The 11,698-nt window shown below is 66.0% G+C and overlaps 1 protein-coding gene across 1 annotated transcript; it reads right to left on the reverse strand.

Moving 5' to 3' along the window:
* Positions 1-1,734: 1,734 nt before the first annotated feature.
* Positions 1,735-8,319, reverse strand: LOC127056218 (intestinal-type alkaline phosphatase-like). The gene is made up of 11 exons (XM_050963733.1): positions 8,308-8,319; positions 8,069-8,237; positions 7,522-7,637; positions 6,642-6,816; positions 6,107-6,279; positions 5,439-5,573; positions 3,826-3,898; positions 3,527-3,661; positions 2,884-3,075; positions 2,274-2,390; positions 1,735-1,994 (listed from the first exon to the last, which is right to left on the reverse strand). The coding sequence occupies exons 1-11, from the start codon at positions 8,317-8,319 to the stop codon at positions 1,735-1,737; spliced, it is 1,557 nt and encodes a 518-aa protein (XP_050819690.1).
* Between the last annotated feature and the right edge of the window lie 3,379 nt (positions 8,320-11,698).

The following is an 11,698-nucleotide window of genomic DNA, read 5'->3' on the forward strand; positions in this document are numbered from 1 at the left end:
AGCACAGAGCACCCCCTAGAGTCCATCCACTGCCCACACACACACACACACGCAGTACCCTGGAGTCCTTCACACCCCCCCAGAACAGAGTGCTCCCTAGAGTCCATCCATCCCCCTCCCATACACAGCACTCTGGAGTGTCTCTCCCCCCCCAAGCACAGAGTGCCCCCTAGTCCATCCACACACACCCCTACACACCCAGTGCCTTCTGGAGTATACTCCCCTAGGGTCACCCCTGGAGTCCCTCACCCCCCCAGCACAGAGCACCCCCTAGAGTCCATCCACCCCCCACACACACACGCAGTACCCTGGAGTCCCTCACCCCCCCCAGAACAGAGTGCCCCCTAGAGTCCATCCATCCCCCCCCCCATACACAGCACTCTGGAGTGTCTCTCCCCCCCCAAGCACAGAGTGCCCCCTAGTCCATCCACACACACCCCTACACACCCAGTGCCTTCTTGGAGTATACTCCCCTAGGGTCACCCCTGGAGTCCCTCACCCCCCCAGAACAGAGCACCCCCTAGAGCCCATCCACCTACCCCCCCACAGAACATCTTGGAGTCCCTCACCCCTTCAGCCCCGCAGAACAGAGTGCTCCCTAGAGTCCATCCACCCCCTGGAGTTCTTCCCCCTCCACACAGCACCTCCTAGAGTCCCCCCCACACACAGTGCCCCCTGGAGTCCTTCCCCCCTCCACACAGCACCCCCTAGAGATCCCCCCCACACAGTGCCCCCTGGAGTCCTCCCCCCTCCATACAGCACTCCCTAGAGATCCCCCCCCCACACAGTGCCCCCTGGAGTCCTCCTCCCTCCACACAGCACTCCCTAGAGTCCCCCCCCCACACACACACAGTGCCCCCTGGAGTCCTCCCCCCTCCATACAGCACTCCCTAGAGACCCCCCCCACACACACAGTGCCCCCTGGAGTCCTCCTCCCTCCACACAGCACTCCCTAGAGTCCCCCCCCCCCACACACACAGTGCCCCCTGGAGTCCTTCCCCCCTCCACACAGCACCCCTAGAGATACCCCCCCCACACAGTGCTCCCTGGAGTCCTTCCCCCCTCCACACAGCACTCCCTAGAGATCCCCCCCCACACATAGTGCCCCCTGGAGTCCTCCCCCCTCCACACAGCACTCCCTAGAGTCCCCCTACACACACACAGTGCCCCCTGGAGTCCTTCCCCCCTCCACACAGCACCCCCTAGAGATCCCCCCCACACACAGTGCCCCCTGGAGTCCTCCCCCCTCCATACAGCACCCCCTAGAGTCCCCCCCCCACACACACAGTGCCCCCGGAGTCCTTCCCCCTCCACAGAGCATCCCTTAGAGTCCACTGCACCCCCTCCACACACACACAGCACCCCCTGCCCCCCCCAGAAGTCACCTGGAGTCCCTGACCCCACACACACAACACGCCCTATAGTGCCCCCCCCCCAGTTTCTTCCACTCAGAAAGCCGCAGGCCATTTGGTCACTGGAATCTCTTTGTTCCAAGTCGGCGACAATCCCCCCTCCCCAGGCTGTGTCCAAGCGCTGGGGCCCCACAACTCAGCTGGGTGGGGTCTGCTGCCCACTCCCCCTGCCCAGTGGTTTGGTGCCACTCACACAGACACCCCCTCCCCACCCACAGGGAGCGGACGGGCTGTCGCCCTCTTGTGGCTGCAGCCAGCACAGCCCAGCACTGCAGGCACGGGGCTGCGGGGGGCGCTACAGTCCGGCGGGGGGGGGGGGGGGCTAGCTGAGCAGTAGCAGGAGGAGGGAGCCCAGCAGGAGGGGCTGGAGGCTGGTGCTGGCGTGGGCTGAGTTCGGGCCCGGGCAGTCCGTGTAGGGCTCCAGGCAGGCGGCGTAGGCCATGACGTGGGCGATGTAGGTCTGCTCCTGCACCCCATGGAAGAGGTGGGCCATGGGCCCCTTGGCCAGGATGGCCACGTCCTCGCCGCCGTGTGTTTCCGAGCTCAGGGGCACGGCCGCCTGCTGCAGGTACCCTTTCTCCTCTGGGAGAGGGGCAAACAGAGCGTAAGGGCCCCGTGAGTCACTGCCCCCCCATTTTCTGCTCCCTGGGGCGGGGTGTGTGTGCTGGTATCTGGGCAGAGCCCATGCCTGCCCGTGCTATACAGTCAGCACCGCCGGCTGGCAGCAGCCTCGGGGGCATAGCTGGAAACGCCAGCTCTGTGCTGGGCACAGGGGGTGAAGTCTGGCAGGGAGGGACCCCTGTGCCCCTCCAGTCACCCCCTGCCAGCATCCCCCTCCCACGCCACGGCGTGGCCCCTTACCGCTCTCAGAGCTGCTGATGTTGGGCCGGCCCGTGGCACTGATCTGGTAGCCGGGCCCATTCCCGTAGAGGATGGACGTGTATGGCTTGCTGTCCAAGGCCACTTCTGGAGCCAAGCCTGTGGGGAGGAAGAGCCGACCGAGAGATAAGGCCCAAGCTGGGGTGTCCCGGAGCAGCGTTAAGCCACCATGTCCTGGGAGGTCCCCAGGACAGCACAGGGGTCCCTGGTGATACCCCCCAAAGGGCAGCGCAGCCAGCAGGGGGCTGGGCACAGGAGTGGGTGGATCTGCCACTCCACAGTCCTGCAGGTCCTTGGGCAGGGGCAACATGGGCATCCCAGTTCCATGGGAGCCCTAGGCCCAATCTCTGCCCTGCCAAGGGCCTCCGTGGGGCAGAGGGCTCAGGTATCCCTCAGCTGCCCGGGTACTGCCCTCAGCTGTGCCGCGAGCAGAGCTCGAACCCATGGCCCATCGTGCAGTCAGCAGCAGCCTCCAGGGCTTGCAGCCCCCAGCGGGGAGCAGGAGCAGCCTCAGCGCTTCCAAGGAGCCCAGGCACGTGTGGGCCCAAAGCCCCGGGATCCTGGTGTCGAGCCCCCAGCCCAGGGGTCGTACCGAAGATGGAGCTGCCACGCAGCGTGTAGCCACCGAAGCTGAAGACGTGCGAGTGGTCGGCCGTCACCACGGTGAGGGTCTCGGCTTCCTTCGTCAGCTCGCCCGCCCTCTGGATGGCGTGGTCGAACTCCAGGGCTTCCGTCAGCGCCCGCTGGGCAACGCCTTCGTGGTGCCCGTGGTCAATCCTGCCTCGTGGAGAGAGACCAGGCAGGCGTTAGCCGCGGGGGGGGGGGCGGGGGGCCTGGGGGCCTTGAATGCAGCTTCCCCCCCACCCTGCTGTACGATCACCCTGGGGTGGGGATGGGCGTCCTCTGGCCCCCTCAGGCTGCAGCAAGACCTCTCCCTCTGCGCTCTCCAAGCAGGCTCTGGCTCCTGTGTGACCAGAGCACACGGTGATGGGCTGCAGGGGGCTCCCATGGCCTGGGGGGCCCAGGCAGGTGCCACAGTCACCCAGTGCTCCTGCCCCTCAACCTGGGACACCAGGCAGCTCCTGGCCACCCCTCCCACCTGCTCCCCCTTCCACGAGCCCAGGCTGGGGAGCGCAGGGAACGCCCAGCCCTGGGCCCCTCTGCACCCCCGAGGCAAGGGCAGCCGTCTGGGCTGGGACAGCTGCACCCCATGGCCTGCCCTCAGCCCCACTTATCTTCCACAAAGAGGTAGAAGCCCCGGGGGTTCCTGCTGAGGATCCGGATGGCCGCCTGCGTCATCTCGGTGAGGGACGGGTCCAGGGTTGAGTCCCGCAGGAGCTCGTATTTAAGGTCGCCAGGTTCAAAGAGTCCTGAAGGAGGAACAGAGATGAGATAGGGGGGCGCACGCTGGGGAACCAGGCTGCAAATGGCCATGGGGGCTGGGAGCCGGACATGCCACCCTGAGCAGCCGGAGGAGGGGGCAGAGGCTGCCCTGGGGGGAGGGGCCGAAGGGGGAGGATTTGGGGCCCATTACCCATCAGGTGCGTCACGGATGGGTCACTGGCAGCGCTGAGCAGGGCCGTCCTGTTCCACACATACCTGGCGCCCTAGGGAACGAACCCAAGAGCTGGTCAATGGGTGCCCAGGCAGGGCTGCATGTGCCACCATCCCAGCACATGCACGTCACCAGCCAGAACCCCTGCCCAGCCTTCCCATCTGCACCCACCAGCCCCACGCCCGGGGGACCCTGGCAAGCCTTCCCGTCTGCACCCACCAGCCCCGCGCCCGGTGGACCCTGCCCAGCCCTCCCGTCTGCACCCACCAGCCCCGCGCCCGGTGGACCCTGGCCAGCCCTCCCGTCTGCACCCACCAGCCCCGCGCCCGGGGGACCCTGGCCAGCCTTCCCGTCTGCACCCACCAGCCCCGCGCCCGGGGGACCCTGCCCAGCCCTCCCGTCTGCACCCACCAGCCCCGTGCCCGGGGGACCCTGCCCAGCCCTCCCGTCTGCACCCACCAGCCCCGCGCCCGGGGGGCCCTGGCCAGCCTTCCCGTCTGCACCCACCAGCCCCGCGCCCGGTGGACCCTGCCCAGCCCTCCCGTCTGCACCCACCAGCCCCGCGCCCGGGGGACCCTGGCCAGCCCTCCCGTCTGCACCCACCAGCCCCGCGCCCGGGGGACCCTGGCCAGCCCTCCCGTCTGCACCCACCAGCCCCGCGCCCGGGGGACCATGCCCAGCCCTCCCGTCTGCACCCACCAGCCCCGCGCCTGGGGGGCCCTGGCCAGCCTTCCCGTCTACAGCCACCAGCCCCGCGCCTGGCGGACCCTGCCCAGCCCTCCCATCTGTACCCACCAGCCCCGCGCCCGGGGGACCCTGGCCAGCCCTCCCGTCTGCACTCACCAGCCCGCGCCCGGGGGACCCTGCCCAGCCCTCCCGTCTGCACCCACCAGCCCCGCGCCCGGGGGACCCTGCCCAGCCCTCCCGTCTGCACCCACCAGCCCCGCGCCCGGGGGACCCTGCCCAGCCCCGCGCCCGGGGGACCCTGCCCAGCCCTCCCGTCTGCACTCACCAGCCTGTGCCCGGGGGACCCTGCCCAGGGGACCCTGTCCAGCCCTCCCGTCTGCACCCACCAGCCCGCGCCCGGGGGACCCTGCCCAGCCCTCCTGTCTGCACCCACCAGCCCCGCGCCCGGGGAACCCTGCCCAGCCTTCCCGTCTGCACCCACCAGCCCCATGTCCGGAGGACCCTATCCAGCCCTCCCGTCTGCACCACCAACCCTGCGCCCAGGGGACCCTGCCCAGCCCTCCAATCTGCACCCACCAGCCCCGTGCCCGGGGGACCCTACCCAGCCCTCCTGTCTGCACCCACCAGCCCCGTGCCCAGGGGACCCTGCCCAGCCCTCCTGTCTGCACCCACCAGCCCCGTGCCCAGGGGACCCTACCCAGCCCTCCTGTCTGCACCCACCAGCCCCGTGCCCAGGGGACCCTGCATTGTCAGCCAGGTCCCAGCCTCCCCCCTCCAGGAAGATGCCCACGGCTGCACTGAACTGAACTGCTGTCCAATGTGGGGAGTGAACTGTGATGACCAACCGCAGCCTCACGAAGGCAACCAGCCTCTCAGCTGGCTCCTGGCCCCGATGTGCCAGTCACCTGCTTAGACTCCAGCCACAGGGTGATGAGGTTCTTGTTATCTTTGCGCATCCCGTTCTGGGTAGTGTTGCCGGGGTACTCGGGGTCCGGGGTCTCCACAGGGGTCATGTACTTCCGCCCGCCCCCCAGGATCACCTGGCCAGGAAATGGACAGAGGCGGCACATTCACCAGCTCCTCTAGACCCTGGGCGAGAGGGAGAGGGCTGAGCTCCCCTCAGCCTCCACCCTGCCCCACACCAGTCGGTATCCCATGTGGGGTTCCCCATGGGGCCTGACTGGTGTCTGGGGGCTGATGGCTGGGTGTAGCGAGCAGCGGGGGGAGCTCACAGACACCCTGCCCTTTTCCTGCCTGAGGGGGATGCCCGTCTGTGGGGCCGAGGGGAACTCAGGCCCCATGGCCAGGCAGTTCCTGGCCCCTTGCACGGAGAGTGGGCAGTGCAGCGAGAGCAAGGCCAGGGAGGAGGAAGCTGGCCTGGCTGTCTCCTCTCCTCCATCCTGCCCATGGCGGGCACACGGGGCAGTGGGGAACCAGCCAGCTACATCTCCCCTCAGGAACCGGGCCCAGGCAGGCACACGCTGCATTGCTGGGGTGGGGGGGCATTCGGGGCAGGGGGCGGCTGTGTGGGGCAGCGGTTGCCCAGCAATGCCCGTGGGGCACAGCCACTCACGGTGAAGTCGACATTGTGGACAAGCTGCCAGGCGATGTCCTTGCAGTTCTCCTGCACAGCAGCAGCCGGCATGCTGGCGTCGGCGTACCAGTCCCTGTTCACCACGTGGGCGTAGGTCGCCGCAGGTGAGGCGTGCTGCACCCGCGTCGTGGTCACAATCCCCACCGACTTCCCTGCCAGGGACAGCCGGACACTGAGCATTAACCGCCCGCTCCTGAACTGTCACTTCAGACATGGCTACACCGGGGGGGGGCGGGCGGGGGGCGGACACTGAAGATACCCAGCCCATCTGCCAGCCTTGTCGCAGGTGGGGTAACCCACTGCCTGGCACTGGAGTCAGGACTCAAACACAGACTCTCCCTGCTGCCACAGCTGGGGGGGTCCCTGGCTGGCGCTGAGCTGGGAAGCCCTCCTGCCATTTGTGCCGTGCCCACAGGCCTGTCGGCAGCCTCTGAGCAGTGCCAGCGCTGCACCCCCACATCCCCCAGGCTGCTGGAGCCCACTGGCTCCCTGCCCCCTGCTCCCAGCCCCTTACCCGCTCGCTGGGCTCTCTGCAGCACCGACACGACCTCGTTGCCCAGCGTGGTGTTGCACTGGGAGTGCCTGGCAGCGGCGCTCACCCCGATGGTCTGGTAGTTGGCCTTCACCCCGCACAGGTAGGCCGTGGCTGTGCCCGCGCTGTCCGGCACCTGCCGGTCCACGTTGTAGGTCTGCAAAGCCCACGGGCCAGCTGTTAGACGAGGGGCTCCAGGTGATGGGGAGGGGACCCCCACCCCCAGACCTGGGCTCAGTACTTCCCAGGCACTCGGGGGGCCCACGGGCTATGTGGTATGGGAAAGTGCTCCCAGCCCAGCTGGCTGTGGGGTCCCGGCTCACCCAGCTGTGGGGGTCCTGGGCCACCTGGCTGTGGGGTCCTGGCGCACCCAGCTGTGGGGTCGCAGCCCGCCTGGTTATGGGGGTTCCGGCCCACTCAACTGTGGGGTCTCGGGCTGCCGGCTGTGAGGGGGGGGTCCCTCTTGCCAATGCTTCCTGTCCCTTCCCTGCCCCAGCCTTTCAGGGAGACAATTGTGGGGCCCAGAAAAATCAGCCTCCACCCCTCTGGCTGGGCATTTATTCGGAAATCCCCCTCCCATCCTCCACAGTCACTCCGCTCCCCTCCCCACCCCCAGGGTCTGCCCCAGTTTTTTGCCAGTGAGCAGGGGAAGGGGCCCTGGGCTGGGGGGCTGCACCCCACCCAGTCCCACTGAGCAGCAGGGGCCCTGGGGTCTCTCCAGCAGGAACTGCTCATGGCACCCAAGCCAGAGCCATGCATCACTCCCTGCTGGGGCGTCCATGCCCGAGGCCCTGGTGGCACCAGGCGGGACGGTGGCAGCAGCTCCAGGGTGACAGGCAGCGCCCAAGGGGGAAGACGGCACCTTGGAGAGTGCCACATAGGGGAAGGCATCCATGGCGAGCGGCATCTCGGGGCTCAGCTGCCCCTGTAGCTGCCCCTTGAGGATCCGTGTGGCGGTGATGGTCGGGACCCCCATTCCTGGGCAGGGAGAGAGACCGAGCCCATCAGAGCCGGGCACCACCATTGGCCTCCCCTCCCCCGCATGTGTAGCCTCCCAGCCCCCGGGACGGTCCCAGCGCCATCCATGTGCCCCCACCCAGCCCCCTGCAGTCACAGGACACTGCTTCCCCTCCCCCCACCCCCCCAGCAAGCCATCAGCGCCGCATCAGAGCACCAAACCATGACCCAGGCCCGTCACCCCACACGCCAGGGGACCCCAGCTGGGGAGAGGGGGCTGCTTCCAGCTGTGAGCCAGTGCCCCTGGGGCAGGGTGAGGGGCGGCTGAGTTCCCACAACCCAGCGAGGATGGGGAGGAGCCCAGAGGTGCCCTCTAGCCAGACCGCCCCACACTCAGGGCAGCTGGTGAGGATGCCGGCGGGGGTGGGGTGGGGGATGTTCCTTCGACTCACCGTCCCCGAGGAAGAGGATCAGGTTTTTGGCCTGATAATTCATGGGCTGGAGTTTGAGGGTCGCTTTGATGGCCTCTGCTGCCTGCTGGTTCCAGAACGCGGGGTTCTCCTCCTCCACTTTGGGGAGACACAGAGAGGGGAGGACAGAGACAGGGGAGTGGGGTAAGTCCTAGCAGCAGCCAGCTTTACCCATCACTCGTGGCTGTTGAGAACGGCCCAGCCCACAATGGGACCCTTACACCAGGGCACATGCCGAGCTGGGCACAGCCACGCAACAGCTGCAAACCAGTGCGGGAGCCAGGCGTGGCACCTCCTAGCCGGAGCCAGGGCCTGGCTGGAACCTCCCTGCAGGATGCAGCAGCAGCCCCCACTCTCCCAGGATCCAGCTCCCCCCACCGGGCGGGGGCCCAGAGCACAGCATTTCCACAGGGCAGGGGCCAGCCAGACGAGGCTGCCGAGGCTTTAGTGGCCAAACTGGCCACAACAGCTCCTGAGCGTGATGTTACCCCCCAACTCAGCAGCACTCACAGTGCTGGGGGGAGCCCAGCCATGACCCGTCGTGGTACCTGGGACCCATGGTGCCCTGGGGCGGGCCCCGCCCTCTGTCTGGGTGGGACACTGGGATGATTTGCTGACAGAAAGAGCAATTTTTGTGCAATTATTTTGCACAGGAAAATCTGGATTTTTCCCCCGTTTCCAATTGTTTCCCATTGATGTTGGTGCCGGGTGGGTTTGGCCCATCTGAGATGCTGTGTGTTAATTTCCAAGCCGTTCAATAGAACGTTAATTGCATTTGCCTAGCACATCCCAGCCTCCTGTCTGGTCCCCTGGGCTGGGGTCCCGGGAGGACTACATATCCCACAATGCAAAGCAGAGTCCCACTGATTGAGTTGCATGGTGCATCATGGGAGGTGTAGTCTGCCCAGGGTATCTGGCCTGTACAGTGAATTGGGGCCTCAAGCACCACACCTTCAGCTCCCAGGAGGCAATGCACCACAATGCGACAATTCCATTCAGTGTTGATCTGGCTCCAAACAAAGCTGGCCTTGGAGCCAGGTTTTGCAGAATTTTCTTGCTGGGATTTTAACTTTTTGCCCCCGATTTGGCACCAAATCGAATGCTGGGAGGTGGGAATCTGACCAGACCAACTTGGCCTTAGCTTGGTCCAGGGCTTGACAAATGGTCCAGGGGATGCGAGGGGGGAGAGGCTCCCTCTTAGCACGTCTCAGCCCTTAGAGCCCAGCCTAGTTCCCAGGGGTTGGGAGTTTGTTCAGGGTGCCCAGCTAAGGAGCTGGGAGAAGGGTGTCCAGGAACTGGGAGGTCTGTTTGGGGTGCATGGCCGGGGAGGGAACTGGGGGGAAGATGGGGGAAGGAGCCAGCAGCTGGAAGGGAGGGCCTGGCTAAGCTGTCTAGGGAGCTATGGGGATGGCAGCAGCTGGGAGCAGGGTGCAGGAGCCCTACAAGAAATCTGAGATGGCACCGTTAGATGCCACTAGCTAGTGCATGAGCAGCCCTGGCTGCACTGCTTGGTCCTGGCGCCTGGCTCCCGGACCCAGCTGGACACCTCACACTGGGGCGAAGGGGGAGGTTGGTAGTATGTTTATGCCTGTGTGTGCCTCAGTTTCCCTCTGTGTTTGCAGTGCTGTGTGCAGCTAGTGAAGGGTTTAACAGCTGTTCCAGGGCTGGTGGTGGGGTGTATGAGTGCCATGGTGCTGGTGGGGTGCATGAAGGATGCATTAAAGACTGGCTGAAACCAAACCAGCTCAATGGAGGCAAAGCCAAGGGGAGCCCCACTGGCTGGGATGTTCACACCTAGCAATCCCCACCCCAGAGGCAGGCACTTCCCCCAGCGCTGGGCCGGGACGCAGAGGGAAGGAGAAGTTAGCAAGCAGCCGGGTGTGATGAACTAGGAATGTTCTTAATGTTTTCTCTGAATACTGTGTTGGTGCCTCAGTGTCCCCATGGCAGTTCTTAAGTATCTGGCAGAGCAAAGGGCCAGTGCACCTAAATGCCTGACACTCTGTCTCCTAGCAACTGATGGTCTGGGCCCCTCCTCTGCAAAGGTGCCAGCTGAAGGTGTTGGAGACAAAGAGATCAGGTGACCTCCTGGCCCGGGAAAGGAGCTGAGCAGAGAGGAGGGGCTGGGAGGGGTGGTTAGTCTGGAGCTGGCTGGGGGCAGATGTGGGGGTCTGGCTCACTCCCCCCCAGAATGGACCCAGCCGAGGGGTCCGGTTCGCTGTACCGACAAGCTCTGTTTTAGACCCTGTTCCTGTCATCGAATAAACCTCTGTTTTACTGGCTGGCTAAGAGTCACGTCTGACTGCAAAGTGGGGGTGCAGGACCCTGTGGCTTCCTCAGGACCCCGCTGGGGTGGGCTCGCTGTGGGAAGCGCACGGAGGGGCAGAGGATGCTGAATGCTCCAAGGAGAGACCCAGGAGGTGAAGCCGTGTGAGCTTCTTGCCCTGCAGACAGTCTGCTCCAAGGGAGAGGAGACTCCCCAAAGTCCTGACTGGCTTTGTGGGGAGCAGTTCCAGAGCATCGCCTGGGGACTCTGTGACACCGGGTTGCGACCTGGCCTTTGCACTCCCAACTCCACCCTGGCACTCAGGGCTACGGGCTGGAGCCAGCGAGCGCCCAGACGGCTCGACTGCGGCCTGGCACTGCTCTGCCTTTACTCCCTCTAAACCTCGCCCCTCTGTGCCAGCCGGAGGGCTCTCAGCGGCTGGGTGCCCAGAAAAAAGTACATGGTTTGCCAAGGCTGCCGGTGCCGTCAGAGACGCTGCCTGGGGGCTCGGCGCCCTGACACGCACAGTCAGACAGGGTCTGGCTGGCCTGGGTTCCCTGCAGGGATCCATGGAGCACTGGGCCCCGAAGGGCCAGTTCTGAAGTCGTGGGGCCCCCAGTCCTGCCCCTGTGGCTCCTCCCCTGGGGGCAGAATCCCCGTGCCCGGCAGAGGGGGATGGAGGGGGAAGCGTCCCCAGGAGGTGAATCCATCTCCCCTTCTCCCCCTGCCCGACAGCCCAGTTAACCCTTTCTGAGCTGCATGATGGCAAACACCGCTGAGCCACCGACGCCCCCGCCCGCGTCACCAGCGCCTTAGAACCGGGGGAATCCCTGTGCCTTCCCCCAGTCCCAGCAGTCGGGGCCCCTAAGGGGCCTGGGTCAGGTGGGGGTTTGACTCACTACAGGCCTTGGAGCCAAGTGTTAGTGCCCCCTAGTCAGCACCCACCCCGGGATCCCGGGCCAGCCATGGCGTGCACGGTGCCAGCCAATACCTCCCTTGAACAGCCTGGGTGAGCAGCCAGGTACCTCGCGCCTTCTCGCAGCCACGTCCGGCGCTTGGCCTCAGGCCCCAGCGTGTGTGTGTGGGGGGAGGGAATTGCCCCTTGGGGAAGGAAGGCTGGTTTACCTGGGATGGCGGCACTGGCACAGGACAGCCAGGCCCCGAGGCAGAGCAGGACGGGCACAGGGAGCTGCATGGCAAGGACGGGCAGGACGGGAGCAGCGGGGAAGCCGAGCGGTGCCTGTGACAGGCTGTGCCCGGGCCCGCGGTAATAGCCCCGTTCTCCAGGGGACTTTGGACCCAGACTTGCTCCCTAACCCCATTAGCATACGTGGGCACAGCCCCTG

Source organism: Gopherus flavomarginatus, chromosome 8, assembly GCF_025201925.1.
Source record: "Gopherus flavomarginatus isolate rGopFla2 chromosome 8, rGopFla2.mat.asm, whole genome shotgun sequence".
Taxonomy (NCBI): domain Eukaryota; kingdom Metazoa; phylum Chordata; order Testudines; family Testudinidae; genus Gopherus; species Gopherus flavomarginatus.

What these genes read in the sequence shown, in the direction of transcription:
- LOC127056218 (XM_050963733.1), bottom strand. An exon ending in GCAGAGAGCCCAGCGAGCGG is followed by an intron (nt 6,280 to 6,641) that starts GTAAGGGGCTGG and finishes TGTCCCTGGCAG; the next exon opens with GGAAGTCGGTGGGGATTGTG. An exon ending in GCGTGGCAGCTCCATCTTCG is followed by an intron (nt 2,391 to 2,883) that starts GTACGACCCCTG and finishes TCCTCCCCACAG; the next exon opens with GCTTGGCTCCAGAAGTGGCC.